At 45.2% G+C, this 13,080-nt stretch overlaps 1 protein-coding gene across 1 annotated transcript; it reads right to left on the bottom strand.

Annotated features, from left to right (window-relative positions):
- On the bottom strand, window positions 1-9,741 carry gstt1a (glutathione S-transferase theta 1a). Its single transcript, XM_072387248.1, has 5 exons — window positions 9,535-9,741; window positions 8,890-8,977; window positions 5,219-5,372; window positions 2,126-2,302; window positions 1-273 (listed from the first exon to the last, which is right to left on the bottom strand). The coding sequence occupies exons 1-5, from the start codon at window positions 9,638-9,640 to the stop codon at window positions 73-75; spliced, it is 726 nt and encodes a 241-aa protein (XP_072243349.1). The 5' UTR covers window positions 9,641-9,741; the 3' UTR covers window positions 1-72.
- Window positions 9,742-13,080: the final 3,339 nt, after the last annotated feature.

Genomic DNA, 13,080 nt, shown 5'->3' with positions numbered 1-13,080 from the left:
TTTCTTCACAGCAGCAGTTTATTCCCCAACCTGCACAGGAAACCTGCTCAAACAACGGAACGAAACAGAAAATCAGCGGAAAAGCCTCTGAAACTTTGATTTAAGCTTCTCCAGCTCGCTGCTGTTCTGCATCTTCTGCTGCATTCTGCTGGCGTCCATCAGGTGTTCGTGAGCTTGCTCGAACAGCTTCTCCCCGAGCTCCTTCTTCACCCTGTTCCTCCAAGCCAGCAGCGCCGGCCGACCTTCAAACACGTCCACGCCGACCCCGAGAGGCTGAGGAACGCAGAAAATCAGAGGATGCTGTCGTTATTTTCACATTAAACCAGAGTTCAAATCTATTTTCCAGATACATCCTGGTCCTGGCTTCGCTAATCCCACCAAAGCACAAAGTTTGTGGGTTCTCTGAGGTCTAATCGGTGAAACATCTGTCCGGTTCCCTCTCAACGTGTTTCCAGAACATTCCTCTTCTGTAAACTGCCTTAAGTTAGATTTCCACGCGGCTAACGTTGAGCTGAACGGTTTTATTTTGTGGTCACAGGTCCTCCTGTGATTTAGCGCTGCACCTTTATGAGCTCAGAGGATTAAAGACTGAAAGATTCAAACCAAAATCCCACCACAGACGCTGTTTTTAGCCTGTACGCTGTAGCCTGTACTCAGCCATAACATTATAACCACCTCTCTAATACTGAGTCGGTGCCCCGTTTCTAACCAAAGGTCCTGTGAGCTGTGAGATGGGCCCATAACAGATCCTTAATGACACCACATGTGATCGATTTGGACTCAGATCTAAAGAGAGCGGAGTGGAGACGTTCTGCAACACCTTCTGCGGGGAGGCAGGCTGTCATGATTCACAGTGTGAGGCAGAGACAGAGGGATGGTTTTATTTCAACTGAACAAAAGGCAAGAAAGAGCAGAAGAAGAAACACTGAAAGGACTGGCAGGCTACAGGAAACTAACCGGGAACAGGAAACAGAAGGAAAAGGCAACGATCTGCCAAATAACTGAGCTGATGAGATGAGTCACAACAGGTGAGTAATTATCAGGTGTGACAGAGACCAAGACAACCGAGGACAACTTCCCACAATGCATTCTGGTAACGTGTCTCCCCGAGGTTTGACACCATCTTCCTTTGCTGCGTGGTCAGTTCTCCTTTGCTCACTTTCAGTGTGGGAACCCTGATGGATGCACCTTAACCTGCGATGGCCTCCGTGTTCTGGCAGCTTTCTGTCAGAACCAGCATTCACTTCCACTGGATCAGACACCGCAGACCTGCCTTAACTAATGCTGCCCATCTCCCGACCACTGCTGCATCGTGCAGATTAGTGGAGACCGTTGTCCTGTAACCACTATCTGGCCCAAACCCACTCCACCTGGCAGTGGTCGTAATGTTATGGCTGATACATGCGTATGTTATCTTTAAGTTTGGGGCAAAAAGCCGCACAGACTGAGCTCACATCAGTGTGAATAAACTATAAGCTGTATGTGGTACACAGCTAAAACAATAAAAAAATGGACTATTTTAGTGAAAATTTAGCCTATGATGGCTGTTATGTTGGTGTATGAACATCTAGATTTAGTCCACAAAACGTGCTGAACTGTTCAACAAGTCACTTCCTAGTAGATCCTTAGACCTGCATTCTGTCTAATGGCCAGAGGGGGGCGTCTGCTGCTGCTCCTATAAAGAATGACTCAACTTCTCACTTGATTTTTGACCTTAGTGAACATATCTTGAGTTAATTTATGGTCTTAATCAGAAGTTTCACATCTTATTTGAAAGACTGTGGCGTTCAATTTGTGTTTTATGATCCCATTTTGAGTCAAACTGACATTAAAACGGTGCATTTGAGCAGCTGGCTAATGAGAATGTAATTTTCCATTAGCAATAACTCCTCCAAAGCGGGGAGAATTAGCTTTTTAAGGTTAGCCTACATTATTCTGGCTACTTTAAGATAGTTCAATTCAGTAGATTTTGCTGTTATGCAAACACATTTAGCTTAATTTCATGGGAATATTAATGTTTTATCTGTTTAGTGAGAAAAGAAATCATAATACTGACAGATTTAGAGTTAAACATGACAGCTAAAGAAGAAAACAGTGGCATGTAGCATAAAAGTAGCATCTTTACCTGCATGACTTCGACGACAGCCCCCACATCAGCCAGAGAGATTTTGTTGCCGACGATGAACGGCTTGGACTGGAGGAATTTCTGCTCCAGCATGTCCAGGGACTGCTTCATATCCTCAAGAGCAAAGTCCACCTTCTCCTTCGGGGCCTCGCAGCCCATGGCGAATGGAAACAGCGCCTGTTCAGAGTCACACAGATCAGGGACGCTTTGCTGACACCAGCAGCAGTAAACAGTTTAAGAAAGTATTGTTCTGACTGCTACTAAAGGAACTCGATGGATAACTGTCTCTGTTTTATTTGATCGCTGTGTGTGAGGTCAGAGCTTTTTATAAAGGTAACTTCTGCTTCCTGATGTCCTTCCTATGACCTTAACCTGGACATTTTTGCCCCCTCAGCATCTTCCAGTCGCTAAAGGACACACTGAGAAGCGCAGAGGCTTCAAAACAAAGTGGAAGTCCTCCATTAAGCAGCATGGCGTATGAATCCTGCACCTTCACATGCATTTATTTGGCAGCCTCAGCTGCTTCATCCTTGTCTTTTTCCCTCATGTGTTTGCTGGAAGGAGATAAGACTCAAGGGAGGAACTGAGAAGACATGTTAGCATAATGAAAATCCTCCAATGGCTAATGCTTCAGCAGCTGCTGACTGGATGTTCAGGCTCTCTAAGGATGTGTCCTAATAGGCTTTGGTGATCCTCCAACTTCTCTTTTACCGGAACCAGCAGGTCAGAGCTGTTATCCTCCAAAATATTTCAACATTTACATGGATGTTTCGCAGCTTTCCTCATAAATTCATCGTCTCCAGATGATCCAGATCGTGCATTTTGTGATTCTTGGACTGAGGTGGAATTTTTCCTCGATTTAGTAATGGAAAACATCACGAGGTCAAGAAAGGACCGGCGAGGGAATCATTAAGGACTCTGAAGAGTATCTAATGTGCAGGGAGGATGAAACTGTTCAAAGAGCTTTAGATATTTCACCTGTTGGGATCTCACAGGTTGTTTCATTCAAGCTGCAGAAATTCACAACCCAGAGAAAACCCGACTTTGTTCTAAACCAGTCAAATAAAAGTCCCATTAGCTCACACACCCTCCCTTTAGTTTAGTCCCTTTTGTTTACATGGATTCCAATGAGCACAGCTGAAAACTAGTGGACCTCTAAAATGGCGCCGCCCTGGTGGCCGAGCTGCATCTCTGCACCTTCTGGAGCTTTTTTCTGTGAAAACACAGAATTCTGAAACATTTTCCCGCGCTGGTTTGGATGCTGAGCTGCTGGAGGAACTTCTGCTCGTAACTCTTGTTGAAGTCGGAGCAGCTAACCGAGCTTTTCAAAGCCTAACAAATGTCTGGACTAAGACCCTAAATCAAGACAACTTGAAGAGGAGACGTCTGCGATACCGTGGATTAAAATGGAGAATGGGCTAAATAACACTTTCCCTCGATCATCATGGGAAGAGTGACATCACTTGCAGATAAAATGGAGCTTGGACCCCTGATGAGGATACAGCAGGAACACAAGGAAGGTGTATTACTTTTTCTTTGAGACCTGGCTGCAGGAACAACTCTAACAGCTCTCTGCTCAGCTTTAACCGGGGGCTCACACCAAAAGCTCACAACCCGCCGCTTGTACTTCTTCTGCCGCCGGAAGCGGCTAAAGGGGCGGGGCTTGTATGTATAGCAACTAGCATACATATATATAATAATCCATCCATACATCGGTTCCCTCTTTCACCATGGATCGTAGTCTGGGCAGCCTTCTTTGTGTTTGCGCTCTGCCGTTTTCCGCTTTTTTTGCCTTTTTTTCCCGCCTTTTTTCCGCCTTCGGAATCCTGATCGGCCCTAATTGGCTGTCGTTGCGTCACTGCTCATTTGCATAAAGTTGAGCCTTTCTCAACTCTTGAAGCTCACGACGCTCACAACGCCGGCTTACATTGAAAATGAATGGCAGCTGCCCGCTCACGCTGCTCACGACGCTTTTGGTGTGAGCTCCCGGTAAGACTATCCGGGCAGACAGAGACTGCAGACAGAGCGCTAACAGTAAAGGAGGAGGATCACAGAGCTGGGTAACAGATGCTGTAATCCTGGACGTGTCACTGAGAAGGAGCGTCTCTGCACCCCAGATGTTGAACTGCTGGCTGTGAGTTTCTGTCCATGTTGTCTGCTGAGAGTTCACCTGAGTTACCTGCTGACGCTGTGTGTGACATCATCAGCTGAGTTGTTGCTAAGCTACAAAAACAACACCCCAACCCACTGAAGGAGACCTCTGAAGGTTTCTACCTTCTGCTGCACTTCTTCTACACACAACATCCTTTCAAGAATGATGACATTAAAAGAATGGAGCAACTCTTTGAATGTTGTAACCTCGGTCAGCTGTGGGATGTTATGATCTCATGCCGTTTCCTTCTGTAGCATTAAAGAGTTCAGCCAGCTCTTATCAAAGCTGCTTCTTAGTTCTGGGTCACTTCAGTCAGTTAGGAACACTCAGACAGAGCCCCGTGAAGATTACCTGTGATCTGTTCTTGCTTTTCTTCTACTTGCTGAAGGTGTGAACAAATAAAGTAAATATTAACACAGGTGACTTCTCATTTAGCACCGTGATCAGGTCAAAAACACTACAAAGTAATACCCAGATGGCAGAGGATGGCAGAGGACTCTCTCTCTTGTGAAAGTATACTCTAAGACAGGGATGTCAAACTTCCTGGAGGGCCGCTGTCCTGCAGGTTTTAGATGTTTCCCTGCTTCAATGCACCTGATTCAGATTAAATGGACCTCTTTAAAAGATTGTTAAGTTCTGCACAAACCTGCTAACGATGCATCGATCTGAATCAGGTGTGTTGGAGCAGGGAAACGTCTAAAACCTGCAGGACAGCGGCCCTCGAGGACCAGAGTTTGACATCCCTGCTCTGAGATAACAGGCTGTCTAAACCTAAATTAAATAAGTTGTTGCATGTTCAAATAAAGTCAGCAGCAAACTATTCGTTAAAGCAGCAATAACTGTCTGTGGAGGAGTTAACGTACAGCTTATAGGAGCAAAACAAAGAGCTGAACAGATGAGTGAGGTGAGGATAGAGGACGGCGTTGATCTGGGACACGAACCCTGAGCAGGAAGACCTTTGAGCAGTGAGCTCTGAGGTTCAAGTGCTGCCAAGACAAGTATTCATTAACACGAGCTTGCTGCTGGAGGTCAGCTGGAAACCAGTGGTCTGCCACTGCCGAAAATCTCTGCGCCAGGAACTTCAGGATCGCAGTGCTGCAAAACACACGAAGAAGAACGGATGAGGAAGAGGGAACAGTCGGAAAAAACAGGCACTTTACAGTGATTTCAGACAAAGAAAAGCAGCAAACTGTCCAGCTCATCCCAGTCATGAAAAGATTAAATAAAAGATTCAATAAAAAGCAGGTTTTCAGTTTTTTAAGATGTTTTACCTCTCGTTTAAATCCACATTCTGGATAAAAGTATCCAGTATTTAGGTTACAGAGACTTTTAAAAAGTTGACTGCAGTCCACACAGCTGTTCCAGCTCCACAGCTGGAGGAGGATCACCTCCGCTGCAGTGACTCAAATCGGACAAATCCTCACATTTATACTGTGGGTGTTTTAAATTAGCACTTTTGAATTTAACTGCTGTGAAACGGTTAGAAAATAAACATTTATTTGGCTAAGTGTTTACAACTAAAACAACAAAGCAATGAAATGTAGAAAAAACCCTAATTTAATAGGATAAAATGTAGAAAAACCCTAATTTAATGGGATAAAATGTAGAAAAAAACCCTAATTTAATAGGATAAAATGTAGAAAAAAACCCTAATTTAATGGGATAAAATGTAGAAAAAACCCTAATTTAATGGGATAAAATGTAGAAAAAAAACAAATTTAATGGGATAAAATGTAGAAAAAACCCTAATTTAATAGGATAAAATGTAGAAAAACCCTAATTTAATGGGATAAAATGTAGAAAAAAAACCCTAATTTAATAGGATAAAATGTAGAAAAAAAACCCTAATTTAATGGGATAAAATGTAGAAAAAACCCTAATTTAATGGGATAAAATGTAGAAAAAAAACAAATTTAATGGGATAAAATGTAGAAAAACCCCTAATTTAATGGGATAAAATGTAGAAAAAACCCTAATTTAATGGGATAAAATGTAGAAAAAAAACAAATTTAATGGGATAAAATGTAGAAAAACCCCTAATTTAATGGGATAAAATGTAGAAAAAACCCTAATTTAATGGGATAAAATGTAGAAAAAAAACAAATTTAATGGGATAAAATGTAGAAAAACCCTTAATTTAATGGGATAAAATGTAGAAAAAAAACCTAATTTAATGGGATAAAATGTAGAAAAAAACCCTAATTTAATGGGATAAAATGTAGAAAAAACCCTAATTTAATGGGATAAAATGTAGAAAAAACCCTAATTTAATGGGATAAAATGTAGAAAAAACCCTAATTTAATGGGATAAAATGTAGAAAAAAACCAAATTTAATGGGATAACTGAACCATAAAACTCAGCGTTTCTCTACATGTTCTGTTCTGGCATATCTGCTCGTGTTGGAAGCCAAGGGGAGGCGAGTGTTCAGCAGCAGTTTGGAGCAGTGAGTAAATCGAGAGGTAACCTGTTCCATAGATTCAGGGCAGCCACGGCAGAAGCTCCATCGTTCCCATAATTTAATCTGGATCTCAGGGTATCTAAACAAAGCTGATTGGCTGACCTCAGCAAATATTAAATAAGAACAGCGTCCTTTTAAAGTGCCAAATGAAATCTCATTGGGGGGGTGCTAAGACTTTTATCCTACACTTTGATTACGGCACTTCTCACATGCAACTATATGGAGCCAAAAGATCAACATCTTCCAGACCAAATAATGTCGGAGAAGCTGAGAAAGCTGAACTGAATCCAGGTTTTACCTTCACTTACTTTAACAAAGGCTGTGGTGGCTTTCTGCTAAATTAAGTGGGAGATAGACCTGAATATTTTCTAAAAATGGACCCAAAATCGGCCCCAGAAGTTGGACGGGCTGCAGGGGACGACGGTTCCCTGAAGAGACTGGAGCCAAACTCAGAGCTGTACTTTTGACTCCAGCAAACTGTTCAGATTGTGAAAGCAGATTGTTCTGATCCATCGTATCGAAGGCAGCAGACAAGCCAAAAATCAATCAAATAGCAGAGTTCCTGAGTTAAAAGGAGGTCATGTAACACTCTCAGAGGAGCTGTTTCTGTGTTGAAATCTGATTTAACCTCTTCAACACCGGAGCCCCCGGTACCGAGGGGGGGGGGAGAACATCCGGTTTGATCCGGCCCTGATCCAGCCTCACAAGTGTGAGCTTTACTTTGAAACCAAGATGGTTTACGCAGAGTGTGTAACTGCGGAGAAATATTCATTCTGAACCCCAGAAAGGCTCCTGGAGCTGGACGGGTTAAACCCAGACTGGAGCTTTCACATGCATCATAACTCCAGCTTCACGCCGTGCACGGACACGATGAGAGCCCCCCCACTGAGGCGTGAGACGCGGCGAAGCGTCTAGAGTTTCAGCGTCCTGCCTATTATCCACACAGAAATCATAAGGGAAAACATTTGTTTTCACCATAATGACCTCATGCTGGCAGAGAGTCAGAGACAGTAAGAATCAGCTCTCCTGTTACGGTGATTGATGATGATAATAAATCATTTTCAGTTCTTTTCATCGGCTGCGTGTTCCTGCTCTCGAGTTACAGCTGGACAGCTATCGAGCCTCATTTTTCGAGTCATATCAGCCATGAATTCATAAGACTTTGTGCAGTCAGCAGTTCAGCAAAGCACACACACACAGGTTTGTCCTGGTGTGAATCTGACCCAGGGGTCCAAGGATGTCTGAAGCTGACTAAAAATGACTCTCAGAAAGGGTGAACCTGAAATAAACGAACTCAAACTCAGAAGAGGTGAACCAACAGCGTGATCCCTGAAAAGCTGAGAAGGAACGCTGTTTGGAAACTGCAGCATGTGGCGTCTTTCTACAGATGATTGAACCAGGGATGAAGGGCTGGTTTGAATGCTGTGTTTGCACCAAGTAACAACTGTGGTGCAACTTAAATCGATTAAAGGGATGTAAATCAGACGTAAAGGCATAAATAAGGACTAAATATGGTGCATAAATATGGTCCACCCTGATCTAACAGCTTTTATCCTTACCTTAGGCTCTACTGAGCCTTTTATAGTGTTTCTCCTGTCAGATTCAAGTCGCATGTTGCACTTTACTCTACATTCACTCAAAAATGAGTGCATCGTGCACAATGTGAGGTTCAGTGTCTTAAATCAAACACGAGCTACAACCTGAAAGTACCAGCCGCTCACAAAGGTCCGGCCACCCAGTCCGGACTGTTTTGGGAGGTAAAATAACTCATTTCAGTGCAGCTCTGAGGCTGAAACGCAGGTTAAAATGCCTTCGAGCAGAGAGACCCAGCCAGGTTGCAGGGATTCACACGGATTTAATGCTCAGTGGCGGGCAAGCCTGACGTTTGCCGTCATGAGATGGAGCACTAAATTAGTCGGGAGATTTGAGAGTTCAGGGAGAGTTTGACCTATTCTAACCGTTTCATCTAAATATACAAAAGCAAAGGAACCAAAATTCCTCCGTCACCCCAAAGTGAATGAGAAGCCCTGAAACGTGCACATGTCAGTCCTGCTTTACAGTAAGTGAGACACCAAGTCTTATCAGTTGATACCAACGGACTGATCAAATGATGTGGTAAAATCTGAGAACCTAAACCCAAACCTCTGCCATACCTCTCAGTTAGAATGAAGCTCCCATCCTTCAGGACAGGAACCTTCCTCACGATGCTGATTCTTTCAAAGTCCTCACTGTACTGCTGCCCTGAGACAAACACACCAATGAAATCCACAGATGTGTCAAAATAAAGAAAAACAGGCCGGTTCCTTTGCTGATATCACTGTTAAATGAGACAAAATGCTGTAAAAAAGGTTGTTCTGCGTTGCTGAAAGTCAGATCACGAAGGGTTAATGTAACTCTACTCCTCAGCTGGATGGGTGGGACTGAGTTTTCTGGGTGAAACGTAAAAATGTAAACTGATAGCCCAGAGGAGATTGTTTTTAGTTCTTAGAGCTTGCAGAACAGGGTCAAACCCTGCAGGACATTCAACTCACAACTCGAACAAAAGTAAAGTGTTCGAGCATTCATAGATTTAAAGTTAAAGTGGAAAAATAACAGGAAAACAAACAGACTTCCTGCAAAACAAGTGAGTGCAAAGAGTCTAAAGCTCACTCTGCAAGTTTAACCTCTGGTGGCTTTATGATCACTTTTAAACTCTAAAAAGGAACCACTAAGATGCAGAATCTTCTAAATCTTTCTAAAACACACACCAGCCGAATGCATGAAGGCAAACAGCATCATCTCGGTCTTGGTGGGCTTACCTGCTGTGAGCTCAACAGACTTAAACTCAAAGGGGATCCCGAGCGCTTTGGCGAACAGGTAGACGGCACGGCACGGCGGAGAGATCAGGTCGAGGTAGATCTCCATGGTGTCAGAGTGTGACGGCTGCAGCTGCGCTCCTCTGTGTGTTCAGCCCGCTCCTGCCAGGACTGTTATCCTCCGTCTGAACAGAACTCCGCCTTTCCTCACTCAGGCTCACTGAGTTTTAAATGGTGGCGACAGTTCAAAGTAAACAGGCCGTCTTGGTTGACCAGTCCGACCTTTGACCCTGGCTTAGTCCAACATTTTGTAAACACTGCTGTTATAATCACATTTTTATCTGCTTGACGTGCCTCTTGTCTGTAATTCACCGTCCTCTTTATAAGCGGAGCTCCACTCATTATCGGCGATCCCACTGTTTAACGCATTCTTCTGTCCCGGCAGGATCTGCACAAACCATCCTGCTGCATTGTTCAAGATCAAACGGTAAATAATGTCAGGTTGTTTCAGCTGGTTCTTTCTTTTTTTTTGAGAAAATACACAAAACTTTAATATTTCAAAAGAAAAATGACAATTAGGCAATAGCTTGGTTTGGAGAATCTCCTCCAGGGAACGTCAGAGAATGTAGAGAAGCTAAAAAAACTTCAAAACTCGCCGTTTTCTTAGAGCTGTTTGACACAAAACAACCCGTGAAACATCACACTGTTGCTGCATTCTGGGAAACAGCCAAAGAATGACCGTACATCACATTTAGGAAGCAAAGAAAGTCTACATTTGACTGTTGGAGGAGTTGGGGGACGTGGGCCTGTGCAGCCAGACAGCTAACTTGGCTGATGCTGAAGCAAAAACTGTAATAACACATTACTTAGCATGACAACAGTTTGTTTTCTCATCTTCCTGGGCGACCGAGCTGCTTTTTCAGACTTTGCAACACAACAAAACTGAACCAGTTCCTGTTAACCTTAGAATGATGGTATTTTTTAATTAAAAAGATGCCGTTCAATGTGTCCATGAGAATGATTTAAAGATAATCTGTGCAGTACAACAATAGGACGTTAAACCCTTAACCAGAGCTTTTGCTTCGAGTCCCAATCACACCTTCTCTTTTTGTCCTGTTCAGCATTCTGGCAGCAGAATTGTAATCTGAAAACAGATTTGCTTTGCCAAGGGAAGCTTTATGGATGTAAAGTTCCCCTTGATGCCCAAAAACTGCTTATTTATTTATTTTTGTTACAGTATTATATGTAATAGTGCTGAACCGGACCGGGGGAAAGAGGAAGAGCAAAGAAGAGGAAATAGAACAAAAACAGAAAGAAAAAACAGACAAGCAGCTGCTAAAAGCTGTAAAAACAAAGCAGAAGACAATCCACGGCCTCTGAGGGGAATCCAGCCACCGGGAGCACCTGAAAGCAGACAAGCAGAGAAAAAACAAACACACAAAAACAAGCACAAGTAGCAGCAATCGCATACAACACAACTGTGGATAGATGAGCTGAAACCACAGGATAACACATCAACTGCTTAGCGAGCTGCTACAGGGCTGATGAATGTGTGTGTGTGCTTGAACCTGCGATACACAAGGCACAGGACCCACATCAGGGATGTCGAACTCCGTTCCTCGAGTGCCGCTGTCCTGCAGGTTTTAGATGTTTCCCTGCTTCAACACACCTGATCCAGATTAAATGGATCTCTTCGAAGGATTGTTAAGTTCTGCACAAACCAGCTAATGAGGCATTGATCTGAATCAGGTGTGTTGAAGCAGTGAAACACCTAAAACCTGCAGGACAGTGCAGGGGAGTTTGACATCCCTGTCCCACACGATAACCGTGCTTAGTTATGAGTGTATAAGTGTACTGAGCCACAATCCACAGCCCCCCCCCAGCAATCAGAAGCAGGCAGAGAGGGCCACAAGACCCAGGCCACCAGCAGCCCCCACGGAGCACAGAACCCAGGCAGCCCACCGCAGGGGCAACCAGGCATCCACCCAGAGGACTGCAGAGGAAGCCCCCGGACAGAGCCCCCAAAAGCATAGGGCAGAGCCCCCATAAGCACAGGGCAGAGCCCCCATAAGCATAGGGCAGAGCCCCCATAAGCACAGGGCAGAGCCCCCATAAGCATAGGGTAGAGCCCCCATAAGCACAGGGCAGAGCCCCCATAAGCATGGGACAGAGCCCCCATAAGCACAGGGCAGAGCCCCATAAGCACAGGGCAGAGCCCCCATAAGCATGGGACAGAGCCCCCATAAGCACAGGGCAGAGCCCCATAAGCACAGGGCAGAGCCCCCATAAGCATGGGACAGAGCCCCATAAGCACAGGGCAGAGCCCCCATAAGCATGGGACAGAGCCCCCATAAGCACAGGGCAGAGCCCCCATAAGCATGGGACAGAGCCCCCATAAGCACAGGGCAGAGCCCCCATAAGCATAGGGCAGAGCCCCCATAAGCATGGGACAGAGCCCCCATAAGCATAGGGCAGAGCCCCCATAAGCATAGGACAGAGCCCCCATAAGCACAGGGCAGAGCCCCCATAAGCATAGGGCAGAGCCCCCATAAGCATGGGACAGAGCCCCATAAGCATGGGACAGAGCCCCATAAGCACAGGACAGAGCCCCCATAAGCATAGGACAGAGCCCCCATAAGCATAGGGCAGAGCCCCCATAAGCATGGGACAGAGCCCCATAAGCATAGGACAGAGCCCCCATAAGCATAGGACAGAGCCCCCATAAGCATGGGACAGAGCCCCATAAGCACAGGACAGAGCCCCCATAAGCACAGGGCAGAGCCCCCATAAGCATAGGGCAGAGCCCCCATAAGCACAGGACAGAGCCCCCATAAGCACAGGGCAGAGCCCCCATAAGCATAGGACAGAGCCCCCATAAGCATAGGACAGAGCCCCCATAAGCATAGGACAGAGCCCCCATAAGCATGGGACAGAGCCCCCATAAGCACAGGGCAGAGCCCCCATAAGCATAGGACAGAGGCCCCCGGGAACCAGGGGCAACAGCCCACCGACCCCACCAGGCCCCAGCCACCCAGACACGGGACGTGACCCGGGCCCCAGGAGCCCGAGCGCCCCCAAACCCCCCGGAAGAGGCCCCACCCAATACCCGAGAGGGCCAGGCGCCCCAGACAGCCACAGTGGGTCAGCGCCTCATTGGCTCGCTCTCGCCAATGGGGGGCCTAAACTAAAGCTACTATTTCTAATTTAAGAATCAAGGAGTTTGTGTAAAACGTGTAAAGCACTTCTAAGGATGAGCTTTTATTTTGTAAACCCTCTGGAAGCTTTCTCCAAACATTTGTGCTTCCAGTGAATCGAACCTTTGGACTAATGTCAGCTGAATGTTTCCGGCTGAAGCCGTCGCTGTTTAAAGCTTTGATCTTAACACCGTTTCAGCTTCATCGGCGTCACATTATTAAGGTGGTTATTTTCCACCGTGGGGGTGAACTATCCGTCCTTTGATAAACGCTATAAAAGGTTTCAGTTTCAGTAAGATGTAGAATCAGCAGTTTGAAGTGAATAAAAGCTTTATTTTGACTCTGTTTGGAGTAA

Source organism: Leuresthes tenuis, unplaced genomic scaffold (assembly GCF_036924035.1).
Source record: "Leuresthes tenuis unplaced genomic scaffold, fLeuTen1.0.hap1 SCAF_6, whole genome shotgun sequence".
Lineage (NCBI taxonomy): Eukaryota > Metazoa > Chordata > Actinopteri > Atheriniformes > Atherinopsidae > Leuresthes > Leuresthes tenuis.
The sequence above is the reverse complement of the archived record's forward strand: the minus strand, read 5'-3'. Positions and strand labels throughout refer to the sequence as shown.